General features: G+C 36.1%; 3 protein-coding genes, 2 long non-coding RNA genes and 3 other non-coding genes across 11 annotated transcripts; 6 read left to right on the top strand and 2 right to left on the bottom strand.

Moving 5' to 3' along the window:
* Positions 1-125: 125 nt before the first annotated feature.
* On the top strand, positions 126-1442 carry LOC109158917. Its single transcript, XR_002050470.1, has 3 exons — positions 126-280; positions 1154-1227; positions 1337-1442. It is a non-coding gene; the product is annotated as an uncharacterized LOC109158917 (long non-coding RNA).
* On the bottom strand, positions 892-4177 carry LOC109158907 (disease resistance protein RPM1-like). 2 transcript variants are annotated; one of them, XM_019306816.1, is made up of 2 exons: positions 4106-4177; positions 892-3823 (listed from the first exon to the last, which is right to left on the bottom strand). In XM_019306816.1, the coding sequence occupies exon 2, from the start codon at positions 3809-3811 to the stop codon at positions 1049-1051; it is 2763 nt and encodes a 920-aa protein (XP_019162361.1). In that variant the 5' UTR covers positions 3812-3823; positions 4106-4177; the 3' UTR covers positions 892-1048. The 2 variants fall into 2 exon arrangements, with proteins under 2 accessions (XP_019162361.1, XP_019162360.1); XM_019306815.1 differs by having other exon boundaries at positions 892-3820; positions 4103-4175.
* On the top strand, positions 3314-4494 carry LOC109158915. 3 transcript variants are annotated; one of them, XR_002050469.1, is made up of 4 exons: positions 3314-3397; positions 3509-3783; positions 3929-4046; positions 4187-4494. It is a non-coding gene; the product is annotated as an uncharacterized LOC109158915 (long non-coding RNA). The 3 variants fall into 3 exon arrangements; XR_002050467.1 differs by having other exon boundaries at positions 3929-4494; XR_002050468.1 differs by having other exon boundaries at positions 3325-3397; positions 3475-3783; positions 3929-4494.
* A 787-nt stretch (positions 4495-5281) lies between these two features.
* Positions 5282-5746, top strand: LOC109158732 (small proline-rich protein 2H-like). The gene has a single exon (XM_019306631.1). The coding sequence runs from the start codon at positions 5282-5284 to the stop codon at positions 5744-5746; it is 465 nt and encodes a 154-aa protein (XP_019162176.1).
* A 558-nt stretch (positions 5747-6304) lies between these two features.
* On the top strand, positions 6305-6376 carry TRNAE-UUC. The gene has a single exon. It is a non-coding gene; the product is annotated as a tRNA-Glu (tRNA).
* Positions 6377-6496: 120 nt separating this feature from the next.
* On the top strand, positions 6497-6569 carry TRNAF-GAA. Its single transcript has one exon. It is a non-coding gene; the product is annotated as a tRNA-Phe (tRNA).
* A 76-nt stretch (positions 6570-6645) lies between these two features.
* Positions 6646-6717, top strand: TRNAE-UUC. Its single transcript has one exon. It is a non-coding gene; the product is annotated as a tRNA-Glu (tRNA).
* A 254-nt stretch (positions 6718-6971) lies between these two features.
* Positions 6972-8587, bottom strand: LOC109158911 (fasciclin-like arabinogalactan protein 2). Its single transcript, XM_019306823.1, has one exon. The coding sequence runs from the start codon at positions 8490-8492 to the stop codon at positions 7254-7256; it is 1239 nt and encodes a 412-aa protein (XP_019162368.1). The 5' UTR covers positions 8493-8587; the 3' UTR covers positions 6972-7253.
* Positions 8588-14630: the final 6043 nt, after the last annotated feature.

The raw sequence follows: 14630 nt of genomic DNA, 5'->3' as shown, positions 1-14630 counted from the left end.
ATTATTAAATTTTATAATTTTTTTTAAAGGAATTTATTTATTTATTTATTTATTTATACTTATGAAGCTAATAATTCCAATATTCCATTTACTTGAGTAGAGTTTGCACTTAACTCATAGGTCATAGGACTGGCTTGCACTCAACGTACGTGTCCATGTTACTCGCCTCTTAAAGGGTCATTGGTGAGCTGGCCAAGAGATTTGAGATTCTTTTCACTGAATTGGCAGGAAGAAACAAGATTGAAGAAAACAACCGGTGTCACTTTCTGAGGAGTACAGTGTAAATTAATTTAAATTGTTTATTTATTTCTTTATTTTGAGGGCATATCTTGCGAACTAAGCGACAATACCCGATTGCTTTCGTTGATGAAATATGTTTTTTGAGAATTATGTCTTAATTTCAACTAAAATTTGCAATTTGTATTGGTATTATTGAATACAAGGCTTATTATGAGAAGAAGATAACTGTCTAGTATGATTCTGGGAATATTTCTGATTTGCTCATCATTTTAGGTTTCTTAGGGGCTCAGATTTGAGAATCTTAGGGTTTGCAGGTTCAGGTCTGAATACTTTGGTGAAAATGAAAGGATTGCAGGTAATTAGGTAAAAGGGGGTATAAAGTTAGTTATACATTGATGGGTAAGTTAGGTGTTGTCCTAACTCCTATTTAACTAAACTTAAGCCCATAACCCCAAGAGTCGTTGGAGGAGGTAAACCTCGAGTCGCCCTAGCAGCCTCCCAGTTAGTTCGTGGTATTGTTGATCACTTAAGCTCTATTGCCAATTTGATAACATAAAAAAGACAATGTTGAATTGTTTTTTTTACCACATTCAGAAAAACATAAATGAAGTTAGAGGCTCATCTATGATTAGTTGTGCAATCAAATTTTAGTGATTCTGAATCTTAATTGGCATTATTTGTATGAATCTGTGCTGGGAATTTGCAGCAAGTAAAGGTGTAGAAATCTTAAATGATAGAAGTGGAAAGATTTGAAGAAAGGTGATAACTGAATCGAAAACTGACAATAAAGCGAACTTGTGATCTTGAACTAAGAAAGTGTTTCCAGTATTGGAATATGTTCTATGTTGTAGACATGGTTGATTGTTTGTATGTGCTGAACCTTTGCTTGATCCTTACTTCCATTGATTCTCAGGTTTTGTATCAGCTCTTCGGGCATTTCCTCGAGGTGTAATTTGCGGATGCTGGCAATATGCTCAATTCCCTGTGGTAGCTGCTTTAATTTCTTGCAATGAATTAGATGCAGCTCCCTTAGGCTTGGTAATGCGCCTTCTGCTAAACATATACCCTCTAATTGCTCGAATTCTAACAATTTCAGGCTGTTGAGCTTGGGGAATCCTCTTGCCCTGAAGTGCAGGATCTTGCCATTGTATGCGTTTTGAAGCTCGAGGAACACGAGAATTGGAAGTTCGTCAATAGGAGGAAGTATATTTTCTTCTGACAGAGATGATCCCAAGTGCAAATGGGTGAGGTTCTGTAAGGATCCGAGCCAGTGAGGCAGCACATTCAACTGTCCGATCAATGTCAGCTTCTGAAGAAATGGCGGTGCTGAAATTAAGTCTCCTAGCTCGACTGACTCTTCTTCATTGCTTGCGGTGATGCTTAGCCTACGGAAGCTTTTAAGCATTTGAATTGAAGTGCTGAGCTTGGGCCAATTAACTGCTTTCACCGCTTTAATGTCTAAGCTTCTGAGGTTAGTCAAATTTCCAAGTTGCTGAATTATCTGATCTTCTGCTATAATTGAAGATAGGCTTTGTAACATCTGCAACTTCCCTATCCCGATAGGCACCCTCAAACCACCAAGAGAATTGCAACATTTCTTCTCATCATTGCGACCTACAAATAGATGTCGCAACTTTTCCAAGTTGGATATACCTCTTGGTAGCCTCTCCACACGAGTATTCCTGACATCGAGCGTTTGCAGGTTCTGCAGTCTTTCAGTTGACTCTGGAAGACATTTGATCTTTGTTTCCCGTAGGCTCAAGTACCTCAAGTTAAACAGCCCAGTCAATGCATTTGGTACTTTCTCAATGCAAATTCCTTGTAGATCAAGTACCCTTAAGAATTTTAAATGTGACGCAATATCACTCAACGAGAATGAAGAGCATACGTCTCTTTTAAAGACAAACAGAGAACGAAGCTGGCGTAATACTGTCCTGCTCACATGGAGCTTTTCTTGTCTGCAGGAGAGAGATAGCCTCAGTGTATTTCTCTCAATCCTAGAATCCCGGCCATCATATACTGTGCAGAAATTCTCCTTCTCAGTTGTTGTTATGGCCAGCTCGCGCATCACATCGTGCACTTTTAAGGCCTTGACTCGTCCAGCTTCATTGGCATCGGTAACTTGGATCATGCTTCGGAAAATGAGCTCTGCAAGGTAATCTTCTGCTACCTCCTCTATCAACATTCCTTGTCTTTCTATAATAAAGCCTTCAACAATCCATAGTCGGATCAGTTTCTTCCTTTTAATTGGGTAACCCTCGGGGAAAACACAGCAATACAAAAAACAGTATTTTAGGTAGAAGGGAAGATCATTTAAACTCAATGCTAATATGCCCTTCACTCTTTCAAGCATGGGATTGTTGCTCAGTTGCCAATTTAGACTGTCATTTACTTTCTTCCATTCTGCAACTGTCTTGTCTTTTGTACACATCAGTCCACCAATGGCAACTATTGCGAGAGGCAATCCTTGACACTTTGTTAGCATTGATCGAGCTAATGCTTCCAGTTCCGAGGGACAAAAATGATTTAATTCCGTGGCAAATGCCTTTTTGCAAAAGACCGTCCATGCATCATCTTCATTGAGAGGCTCAAGGTGAAATACACGGCCTCCAGGTCCTATTGAAGTTGCTACATTCTTATTTCTTGTGGTTAAAATAATTCTGCTTCCAATGTTGTTTTCTGGGAATGCTTTTCTTATCCTACTCCAAGGATCTATGGCCCAAACATCATCAAGGACAACTAGGTACCTTCTACTACGCAAATACTCGATGAGCATCTCAATAAGCTGTCTGTAATTCATGGATCCCAAATGGTTAGGAATGTTTACCTGATCTGCTTTCAAGAATTCTCTAACCATGCTTCGTAGCAGTTCTTCTATTCCATGAGCTTGAGACAGAGATATCCATGCGCAACATTCAAAATCTCTCTGTACCTCTTGGTCGTTGTAGACTTTGGTTGCAAGGGTAGTCTTCCCAAGACCTCCCATTCCAACAATGGAAATAATGGTTTGTCGGTGTTCTGGTTCGTTCAGCAACTCAGACAATTGAGTTTTGTTTTCATCCATTCCGACAATCTCATCTTCATCAGCTAGAACAGGAAAATCTCCATTAGACTGCCACCCGTCGTTGCGGAAGTTCAAGCTCCTTCCCTTATCAAGGTTTCGACTAAATGCATACCTTTTACTTCTCTCTGAAACTTCATGAACTTTTGCCTTGATTTTTTGTAACTTGGAAGAGATATGTTGCTGTGTCACAATGTTTCTTGGAAGATTGATGGCATTTTTAACAAAGCTCCTGATCCCGTTGCCATGGCGTTGCATTTCTCTGAAATGCACAAACTCATCGATTATATTCTCCACTTGGTTTGAAACTTCTCTGACTTGCCTCACCCAAGTCTCCACCAGCTCGCTCCTTTCTTTGCTTCTCTCTGCGTCTCTTATGAAGGATCTCATGAACTCTAACTCAAGCTTGATTTCTTCGATTTCATCACGAGCATCTCCCAACAATGCAGCCTGTTGCAAAACGATGGTGGCCAACTTTTCGAGTAGGAAGTTTATAGCACCATCTGCCATTGTTTAAGATTTTTTTTTTTTTTGGGGGGGGGGGGGGGGGGGGGGGGTGGGGGGTCTTGGCACAATTTTGTTCAATTGTTCTTTTCTGAGTTTTGACATGGTTTTGTTCATTTGCAGTCCACATCAGAAATCTATTGGAGAAGAGAGGAGGAAGGAGCAGAGAAAGTGCAATGGAATGAGATGTTAAAGACTTAGAGGCATTCAATCCTTTGACCTGGCCTCAAGAAGACTTTCAGTAAGACCTCAACCACTCCTGTTAGCATGAGAAAGAACAGTCCACTCCTGCCATTGTTTAAGATTGTTCTTTTGGGGGTCTTGGCACAATTTTGTTCAATTGTTCTTTTTGAGTTTTGACACGGTTTTGTTCATTTGCAGTCCACATCAGAAATCTATTCCAGAGAGGAGGAAGGAGCAGAGGAAGTACAATGGAATTACTCACTTTAGTTAACAGATTATGTACATATAAATAGATTGAAGGTAGATAATATGTTAACTGTAAGTACATAATTTGGACAAGATTCATAATACGTATGCTGGATCCTGGTCCATGATATTAGTATTGACTCCATGCCTATGATAATTTGGGCTTTGATGGCTTGTACAGCAATGTATGCTGGATCCTGGTCCATGATATTAGTATTGACTCCATGCCTATGATAATTTGGGCTTTGATGGCTTGTACAGCAATGTTAATTTGAACCCAAATCTTAATGCTTTGAAACCTATAGGATAGAGGTTGGCCTGCCCATCTATTTGCACTCCATTTTACACTTATATTTTGGGTGTTTTTTAAAGAGTGCACCAAACTTGACATAACTGGCCTAGTGCGCCCAATTGATTTTTGGATTTGGTAAGGTGTCGGATCGACACCAATATCTTTTGTATTATGTATAATTATATATAGTCTGTCCATAATATTGACACTATCAGTACAATCCCAAATAACATACGTGATTGCACACGAAAAGTACTAGTACTATTCCACACCGTTTCATCTATACCTGCAAATTCTAAAAAAAAATAAAAAAATTCTTCTATGATAGGAGTCAGAGATTTTTATTTTTTTTTAAAGTTTCTTTTATTTGTAAAAATCACCTGGTAAAGATGGAGCAAAGATCATATAAGTACATGAATGATGTATAGACCTTTAGAAATTAGTTACTCTTTTTTTATATAGAAAATAAAAATAAAAATGTAGTAGATAGATATAACCTTACATGACTCCAATTCAATTCAAATCCAAATTTGCTTGCTATGTGGCATGCATGCTACTGTTTTGAGGTGTCACTGTGCACACAATGTCAGCCCCATAATGGTGATGAAACAAGGTGGCACATATCTATCTATACAAAGTAAAACACCAGTCAAAGTACTGAAAATAGGAAACAAATTAAACTCTATCCCTTCATAAACAAACCATTTTCTATAAATCATTCTTCTCTACCCAAAGTTTTTTTAAGGAAAATTAAAATGTCACAGCTAGTTCTTTGGTTCTTCTTGCTGGTATTGCTGATATGCACTTGTACTGCCACTGGAAAACCTCAAGAACATGTTCATGCTGATGAAACTGCTTGTAAAGACTGCACAATTTGTCAATACCCTTATTGCATCAACAACCAGCCTGTTCTTCCTCCTCCTCTTCCACCGTCGCTGCCGTTGCCGCCGCCGCCGCCTCTTTATCCGGTGAATTGTCAGCCACCCCCGGCGGCTCCGGTGGATTGCTGCCCAGCTCAAAACATGGGACCTCCACCCCCGGGCGCTCCAGCCGACTGTTGCCCTCAAAACTTGGGAGCTCCACCGCCGCCGATTTACTATACATACCCGGAACGGTCTGCAGCCTCGGAGCCGCCATTGATGGAGCCTCGTACTTCCCTTTTTTCATGGTTTGTTGGTTCCTTTCCCATACTCATGACCCTTGTCTTTCAAGGTGCTTGAGATTAGGAGTAATGGATTGTGGAAGAAGTGTAGCTTCATCCATGTTCTTAAGCCTGTGCACAACACCACCTTTCATTTTAATTTATATCTGTCAATTGTATTAATAGTAGTTGTTAGTCTTCCTTCAATTTCCCAAATTTCAGTTTTTTTTTTTCTTAATTTTGTGATGACTTGATGTATGTAAGTTAAATATATGATCCTTTGATTTATGAAATAGTTTAATTGTCTGATTTAAATCAAAAACGTAAATAGACAACTCTTATGAAGAGTTAAAAAATCTTGTGATTATCAAACTAATTGTTTCATCAATTTGATTAGGGTTGTCTTTATATGATTGTTGATAGCATACATATGTATCTTGTTATTTCTTAAAGACTCAATGGGAGTTCGAACCTTGGTTTCTTACTCCAAATACTCCCCACTAAAATATTGAGCTAAACCCAGGTAGGTATCTTTTGTTATTTCAAATAGCTAGTAGCTAGAATAATAGAAGGGAATTATTGGGTTATGATATCATTAGACTTGTTTTAAAGGTGATTGACACAAATACATAACAATTCCGTTGTCGTCCAGCGGTTAGGATATCTGGCTTTCACCCAGGGGACCTGGGTTCGATTCCCGGCAACGGAATGACTTTTATTTTCATCAGTTTTTTCCTTTGAGATTTTAGTATTATACACTAGGGGGCCACGCAAAACTGCAATAAATCATATTTGTTATATATAATTAAGACAAAAGAAATTCCGTGTTGCGGGGATAGCTCAGTTGGGAGAGCGTCAGACTGAAGATCTGAAGGTCACGTGTTCGATCCACGTTCACCGCAATGTACTTTTCATTTTATTTATGAGAAAATACAATACTTATGTAATATAGTTTTAATCGACACCGAGTAAACGAATTCGGTTGTCGTCCAGCGGTTAGGATATCTGGCTTTCACCCAGGGGACCCGGGTTCGATTCCCGGCAACGGAAATTTTTTATTTTAATTGTAATGTTAATTCAATTTATATCTATACGGTCATATGGATTGTTTAAACTTGCAAATAATTATTGTAGACTAGGACTTAGCTGTGAATTAACATTAGATTTTTTATTTTTATTTTTGAAAGAAAGATATTTATTATTAAAAATATAAAATTTTATTTAAATACATTTTTACATTTAATATTTATTTTGAAGGTATTAAATATGACAATTTACAACATGGAGAAATGTTGTACCATCACTGACCACAACTCACCACGACTTTATGTAGCATAAAAAAGTAATAATTACAAAAGGAAAAAAGAAAGAAAGATGCAATTATTGTTCAACCCAAAAAAAAAAAAAAATTACATTCAAACTATGAAAAACTCCAAACGAAAATCAAATCATTATTTGATCTGTCTTTTTTTGTGGGACCCAAAATAATAATTTTCTATATGCAATATTTAGGAAGCTAGGTGTCATGATGCAGATGATAACTCACATGTTTATAGCAATATAATAATTGACATAATAATGGTCCCTCAAGAAATTATGACAAAACTACCCACACACAATGCCAAAAATACCCTCAGAACCCATCCACCGACAATCACCACCGAGCCCCCATTCTTGTCACTGGCGGTATCATCCGCCGGCTCATCGTCGTCGCTGCTTGGCTCCGGCGCGTCTCCATCGTCTCCGTCGTCCACGGCGCCGCTTTTGCTCTTCTTCTTCTTCTTGGCGCCCTTGGGCGCCGGAGCTTCGTCCGGCGCCTCCGCCGCCGCCGCCTTGAAAAGCTGTCTCGGCTGCAAAACCTTGTCCAATTTGAACAGCGCGAGCGGCTCCTCGTCGTACATGGTTCCGGTGATGGTCGCCGTCACGACTTTGGTGTCCAGGCTCACGGTTTCGCCGTCGTTTTTGACGGTGATGTCGTACTTGTTGGATCCCTCCGTCGCGAGGGTGTTCACTAGGCCGTTGCTGGATTTCAGCATCGCGAGGGAGTGGTAAATCGGGACGCCGTGGTAATACAGGAGCGAAAGCTTCTTCGCTTTCGTCAGATTCTTATACTTGGGCATGAAATCCTCGACGACTTTATCTTCCGGACAGAAAACGGTTAAACCGGTCTGGACATTTGAGGTGAAAGTCTCCTCCGCGCCGGCGGCTTTCAACAAATCCGCGAAGTTTTTGCAGCCTTGTTTCGTCATTAGAGTAGTCAAGTTCACGTCGGTGGGCCCCGCGGCCGGAGCTTCCGCGGAGGGGGAGATAATGGCGTGGCTGATCTGGAGGACGGCGATTTTGTACGGCTCCTCCAGCAGGGATTTGACGTAGGTGGAGGTGAAATGGCCGTCGTTGTCCTCGGCGGCGAAGCCGACTTTGCCGCCCTTGAGGCTGGTGATGTTGACGTAGCCGGCGGTGCCGGGGGCCTCGCCGGTGGCCTGGTAGATGGTGGCGGTGAGCGTGGTGCCGTGGTTCATCTGGTGGAGCTTTCTAGATCCGAAGTAGTCGGCGAAGACGTGGAGGGAGAGGATGTTCTTGACGGTGAAGAGGGAGTAGTGCTTGTCGAGGAGGTCGCTCATTCCGGCATTGTCGACGGCGCAGACGGTGATGGTCATGCGGCGGTTGATCTCTCCGGCGAGGTGAGTTATGGTGAGGTAGTGGTTGAAGGTTGAGAACTCGGGGTGTTTGGCCAGGATTCGGGTGATGTTGAAGCCATTTGCGGCGGCGGAGAAGAAGAGGAGGAGGAATAGTGAGAGTGGTAACGCTGCCGACAATCGCTGCATTTTTTGGGAGCTAAAGTGAGCTAAGCTAGCTGGAGTGAGTGGCTTCTTTACACTATAGTATGGGGAAGCCAATGAAGACTAAATATAAAAGCTCCAATGCATTAATCAACCAACTCAATTAAATTAGTGTTTTTTTTTATAGCTCCATTTAAGAGAAATCTGGAAATAATAAATGATTTAGACCCAACATTTCTAATTATTATTTAAAATCCCACCAACTCATTTCACCTATTTAACACTTTTTTGAGAATTTCAATAATGATGTCTGACATGACGGTTGGTAACTTAGTAATCACAAAGTTTCAATTTTGACTTGCAGTAGTAATTAATTGAACTTAAGTTGGTCTAACTCTTTGTGATCTTTTGTCAACTATGGTCATTAAACGAGTTTTACTTAGAATGTACATTCGAGTAACGGTTGTGAACTTTCTCATAAATCAAAGAACTCCTATGATGCGAATCGAGATCAGTCTTGACCTTATCTGATTCTGAGTAAACCCCGCTCTTGTAGGAAATGTCATATGCGATGAGCTCGGTCGAAGTAAATCACACTCAACTGTGACCGTCTGATTCAAGAATCATATTTCACCTACTCGATCATGTATTTTGAGCTTATATATATTAGTTTTTTATAAATCGCCATATATGCTTGCTTGACACACTTATCGTGTACAAGAACTGTTATATATATATCAATCAAAACGAAAAATATTTAGTTTAGTCCAATTTACAATTCAACTTGTAAAGAATGTAAATAAAAATTGATTAAATTACTATAGATAAAAAGTATCGGACTGAAGTAGAATTGAGAATTATTTCTTAGCATTTTTTTTTACAGAATAATAATTAAATGTTAAATACTAAATCTTCCGACATGCATCATTTTTCAATAATTATAGTTGTGTATGTAAATCAAGCAAACCAACAGTATAGTCACATGATAGTACCACATCGTCTTTAATGTTAGTAGGCACCAATGCAACTATATCTAAATCACATGGTTTATAACTACTCCAACTTTAATACTTTACTCATTTCATTTTATCTTTCATATTTTGAATTTAAGATGTTTTATTTATTTCAATACCAAATTAACCAAATTAAAAGATATGTTTCTATATATATATATATATATATATATATAGATTTTGGTTACTGTGAGGTCATGTCTTTCCGTGCGGTCAGTGCGGCATACACCATTAGGTATGCATAAATGCACCATACAGTATTCGAAAATACACAGAATGAAATGCCAAAAAATACACCACACAAAAAAAAAAGAAATACACCACACATAATGGTGTATTTACGAACACTGTGTGGTGCATTTTTGCATACCTAATGGTGTATGCCGCACTGACCGCACGGGAAGACCTGACTTCACAGGAACCTGACCCTATATATATATATATATATATATATATATATATATATATATATATATGTATATATATATATAATTAAGTTTCAGTGCGGGTAAGTGTCTTCCGTGTAGTTGTGTGCTTAATGTGCATGACTTTTGTGCTTAAGGTGTGTGAGTCTTGTGCTTAAGGTGCATGAGTTTTGTACTTAATGTGCGTAAGTGCGTACTTAATGTGCGTGAGTGTGTACTTAATGTGAGTTGTTAAAACTTAAGGTGTGTGTGTTTTTGTGCTTAAGGTGCGTGAGTTTTGTGCTTAAGATGCGTGAGGGTTGAGCTTAAGATGCGTGACTTTTGTGCTTAAGATGCGTGACTTTTGTGCTTAAGGTGCGTGAGTTTGTGTTCTGAATGTATTTTGTTTGTGTGTTTAATGTGCGTGTGTTGTGTACTTAAAGTGCGCCAGTGTAATGCTTAATGTGAGTCCACCCGTACAACCGCATGGGAAGCACCCATATATATATATATATATATATATATATATATATATATATATATATATATATACACACACACACACACACACACATACACACACACACTATATGCAATTTAATTATAAAATTTGTTGTGTATGTCTCATATATTATTGAGAGAGTGAAGCCACAATACCTGTCTATCGGGATTTGCACCTGAACTAGGTTCGTTGAATTGGTCAGTATAGAGACAATTTTACAAATGTACTATATGCATGTTAGAGTTACAAATAAATATGTTATTTGTAATGCAAAACGTAGTATCATCACAATTAATAATATATAAAAGAACTTATTTTGCTCTTGAGGATGTAAGCACACTAAATATTGTATTTTTCTTTTATTTTTGTCTTTATCATTGATTTCTTGATCCATTTTTCTCAACACATTAATTCTCATTAACGTATGTATGTAATCAAACATGAAGGAAGTGTTTATATATTGAAATATTTTCCAATTGAAGTGTTGTTCTTAGTCCTTTCACTCCTTTGTAATCGAGAATTTCCTATTTAATCTTCTTTAAAATCAAAAAAATTATTAAAAGAAATGGTAATAAATTCACACCTCATATATGTTCCCAAAATCCAAGTCACCTTTTTGTTTTCATGTGTTTTGATTCCAATCATCATCAGCTCGAATGTCCTTTTCGTACATAGCAGGGAAATAGCAGCCTTAAATTAATTATCAATTTAATTTAATACAAAATATCATTAATCAAAGTATCTTTGCATGACAGATATAAAGTGGTAGTTCAATCCTGGCATATTTTGATCATAAATTAATCGATCATTGTATCATGAATTAAGATCCACTTTGTAAGGTAAGATTGACCATTGTCTAAAATGATATTATTTTAAAATAATATTAGTAACAATCATTTGCATTATTAACTGCATACCATAGTCATTGTGTTTATGAACATATAAACCAAATATTATAAATATAGTACATGATACATATTATTAAATATTAGATGACATAAAAAAAAATAACATTATTAAATAAATAATTAATAAGATGTAAATAAATGGGATAAAATGACTTTTTTTTTTTTTTTTGGAGGGAGGGGGGGGGGGGGGGGGGGGGGGGTTCATTGACAACATGTTAATGATATATAATTCAAACATATAACCTTTTGCTTGTTCTGATATCAAATTGAATGACTTGTTTAATTATCTTAATTAAAAATTTATACTAATAACAATCTTATATATTTAATATTTTTTATTTATCTTTAACAAATTACATTTTGGGGGGGGGGGGGGGGGGAGGGGGGTATTCAAATTAAATCTGGCACCAGAAATTTTAGTCAGACACAAATCAGAGGCTGTAACAATAGGAATAATATTTTAACGACCCACAAATCTTATTTTAATGAAAACACCCCCAAATTTAGCTGAGCTTAAGTTAAGTCCTTAATAAGTTCATTAATTAAAGAAGATGCACGAGGCATACGTTTCATAAGTACAACTAGACATGAACTGTTTAAACTCTATTATAAAATATGGAACATATAAAATGTAATAGGATTGAACAAAATTCAATTGAATTAATTTTATTTCATCAAAGTGAATATCAGTATACAATGCGAAAAAAAAAAAGTTTTGAAAGTTATAGTCGAGTGGGTGGAGCATGATTTTCGTATCTAAAAGTCATGATTTCAATTATTGTTAACATTTTCTTGATTGAGTCTGTCACACATGATTTTTCTAGTGTAATTTATTTCTCCTGTGTAATTTACGAGTTATTACATAGGAGTCCTTGTATAGTAATTGTGTAAGTTTCTCTAGTCATTAATATATATTAAAAAAAAAAAACAAAAACAAAAGTAATAGGATTGACTTGTTACTAAATGCTAATTAATGTTAAACGGACAAAACTCACAAAAGAGTGAAATAGAAAAAAGAGATTGAGGATATATAAAGGCTACGGAATATATTCTTAACTTGATAGCAACACATACATACATGCTGGGTTTCGAATATTTTTTCAAGATTTTACAAATTAAATTGACTATAACATTGTCAATTTTATATTCAAATAGTGCTCTCGAATTCAGCTAATGACCTTGTGGTCTAGCGACACGAAGTGACCCTCTTATATGGAAGGTTATATGTTCTAGCCCCTACTTCAATAGGTTAGAAAATAGTTATGAATATATATACATAAATTTTGTACGTAATAATTGTAAAAAAATGGTGATAATTTAATAAATATATTATCATTTTTGTTAACTTCAAGAATATTGTGGTGGGAAATTATAGACCGGGTGGGACCCCAAAAAAACATGTTCTTCTTTAGACATTGGATCTAATAGTCGGTCCAAAAATATGTAAAAATTAAATTTTACAACTCAGAAGTTGACATGGAGGGGTCACACTCTCGTATGCAAGACGTGCACTTGCTGGTGATTTCCAGACTGTCATGATAATTCCCTCAAAGATTTCTATCAATTTATTCAATTGAAATGAGAAGAAAAACAATATAAACACAATCATTTTCAGACAGAATTTCATGTATTCCACAAATACAATAATATCTCACAATTATTAATATTAAATAATAATACATTATTTCACTCACATTCAAACATGTTCTGTCACAAAAATAGTTTTCATGAGAGGTTAAAGCCAAAAATGAGGAGAGAAGTGGAGGGAGACGTACAAAATTAAGAAAATTTCAGGAATTATTGATTTAGTAATAACAATGTTACTACTTTAACTCCTCGCGAAAACGGCCTATTAACTTTTTTGGTTTGAGTCGGACAACTATGGATAACCTAAGTTGGTTTACTTCCTTGTGGTCCTTTGCCATTTAGTATTATAAGGTAAGGTTTACTCAGTGTATACCTTCGCATAGTGACTACGAATTTATCTCGTCACCCAAACAAAAATAAAAAAAGAAAATTTCAAAACATTTTATAATTCAAAGTGAAATAGTGGTTGATAATATCAGGCACCTAAACGATAATATAAACTACCTAAAGAGATCATTGAAAAATATATAGGTAGATAAACGACCGATACGACGATACTGATAAATCATATTGACATGCAGTCAACAATTTTCAACTACTCCATAATTTAAAAAAAAAAAAAAAAAACAAACTTTTTATATAAAATCAATCATTCTATCTCAAACTATTTCATAAAATTTGAACTTGAATTGATCCGTTAACCACCATATTATAAAAATTTCCAAGAATGTAGACAAAATATTTAACCACTCTTCTCATCATATATCCGATCTAAAACTTCTTGATTGGGGTACGTAGATTTCAACGAAGTAGCGTGTCCGGTGATTGAAATACGCGCCACTTGAGCTGTTGTTGTATGTATGTACACTTTATCCCATAATCTTTCCGTTCGTTCAAGTTGGTTTTAATTTCTTACTTTAATAACTTATTATATGATTTTGAAATATTAAATTAATATAATGTGTATATTGTAAGTTTTTTTTTTTTCTGCTTTAATTTTTGTGCAGAAGGGGACACACAGCAGTGTCGGTAGAGAAAGAGGGTCCCACATACATAGATGCCAGTCTAACATGAAGATACCATATCATAAAATGACATGAAAAGGCCACGCAATATAATTAACACAGGACCCATCAGATATACCATTTAATTATTAATTATGTATGCATTATTATTGAGTGCTTAATGATGATTTAATTAAATTTTATTATGCATCTATTATATCGTGGGAACTTGATTGTAGATTTAATTTGCATATAATGCCAATTGTACTATTTAAGTAAATTATTGTGTCCCTAAATAATCATATGCTACCTGCATGCATGTTTATATATAGTTTATCTTGTTAGGTGAGTTGTTGATGACTTGATTGTTCATTCTCAATTTACCAATAATGTATAGTGTTTGCTAAGTTTAATAACTATGAATTTGTATTCATTTAATTTAAAATTTAATTAATTCTCCCAAATAATAACCAGATAGATAGCGGGTCAACCCATCAATTTAAACTACTCAAAAGGAGAGAGAGTGAGAAATCTGAAAAAAATGTCTTTAAGATAAAAAAATCTTGGAAGACATTTTTGTCGGAATTTACCATTGACTTCATTTAATTTTCTTTCCATAGCCTAATGTTGGAAAATCCAAAAAATAATTTCTAAAAGTTTTTTTTTTTTTTTTAAACGGAACCTAAGCTAAACTAGTAATTTGAATATTTTTTGCTATTTTGATTACTAAAAGATTTAAAAAATATATATATTCAGATTGTAATT

Source organism: Ipomoea nil, unplaced genomic scaffold, assembly GCF_001879475.1.
Source record: "Ipomoea nil cultivar Tokyo-kokei standard unplaced genomic scaffold, Asagao_1.1 scaffold2826, whole genome shotgun sequence".
NCBI classification, from domain to species: Eukaryota; Viridiplantae; Streptophyta; class Magnoliopsida; order Solanales; family Convolvulaceae; genus Ipomoea; species Ipomoea nil.
The sequence above is the reverse complement of the archived record's forward strand: the minus strand, read 5'-3'. Positions and strand labels throughout refer to the sequence as shown.

What these genes read in the sequence shown, in the direction of transcription:
- LOC109158907 (XM_019306816.1), bottom strand. Translation starts at nt 3,811, where the DNA reads ATGGCAGATGGTGCTATAAACTTCCTACTCGAAAAGTTGGCCACCATC.
- LOC109158911 (XM_019306823.1), bottom strand. Translation starts at nt 8,492, where the DNA reads ATGCAGCGATTGTCGGCAGCGTTACCACTCTCACTATTCCTCCTCCTC.
- LOC109158732 (XM_019306631.1), top strand. Translation starts at nt 5,282, where the DNA reads ATGTCACAGCTAGTTCTTTGGTTCTTCTTGCTGGTATTGCTGATATGC.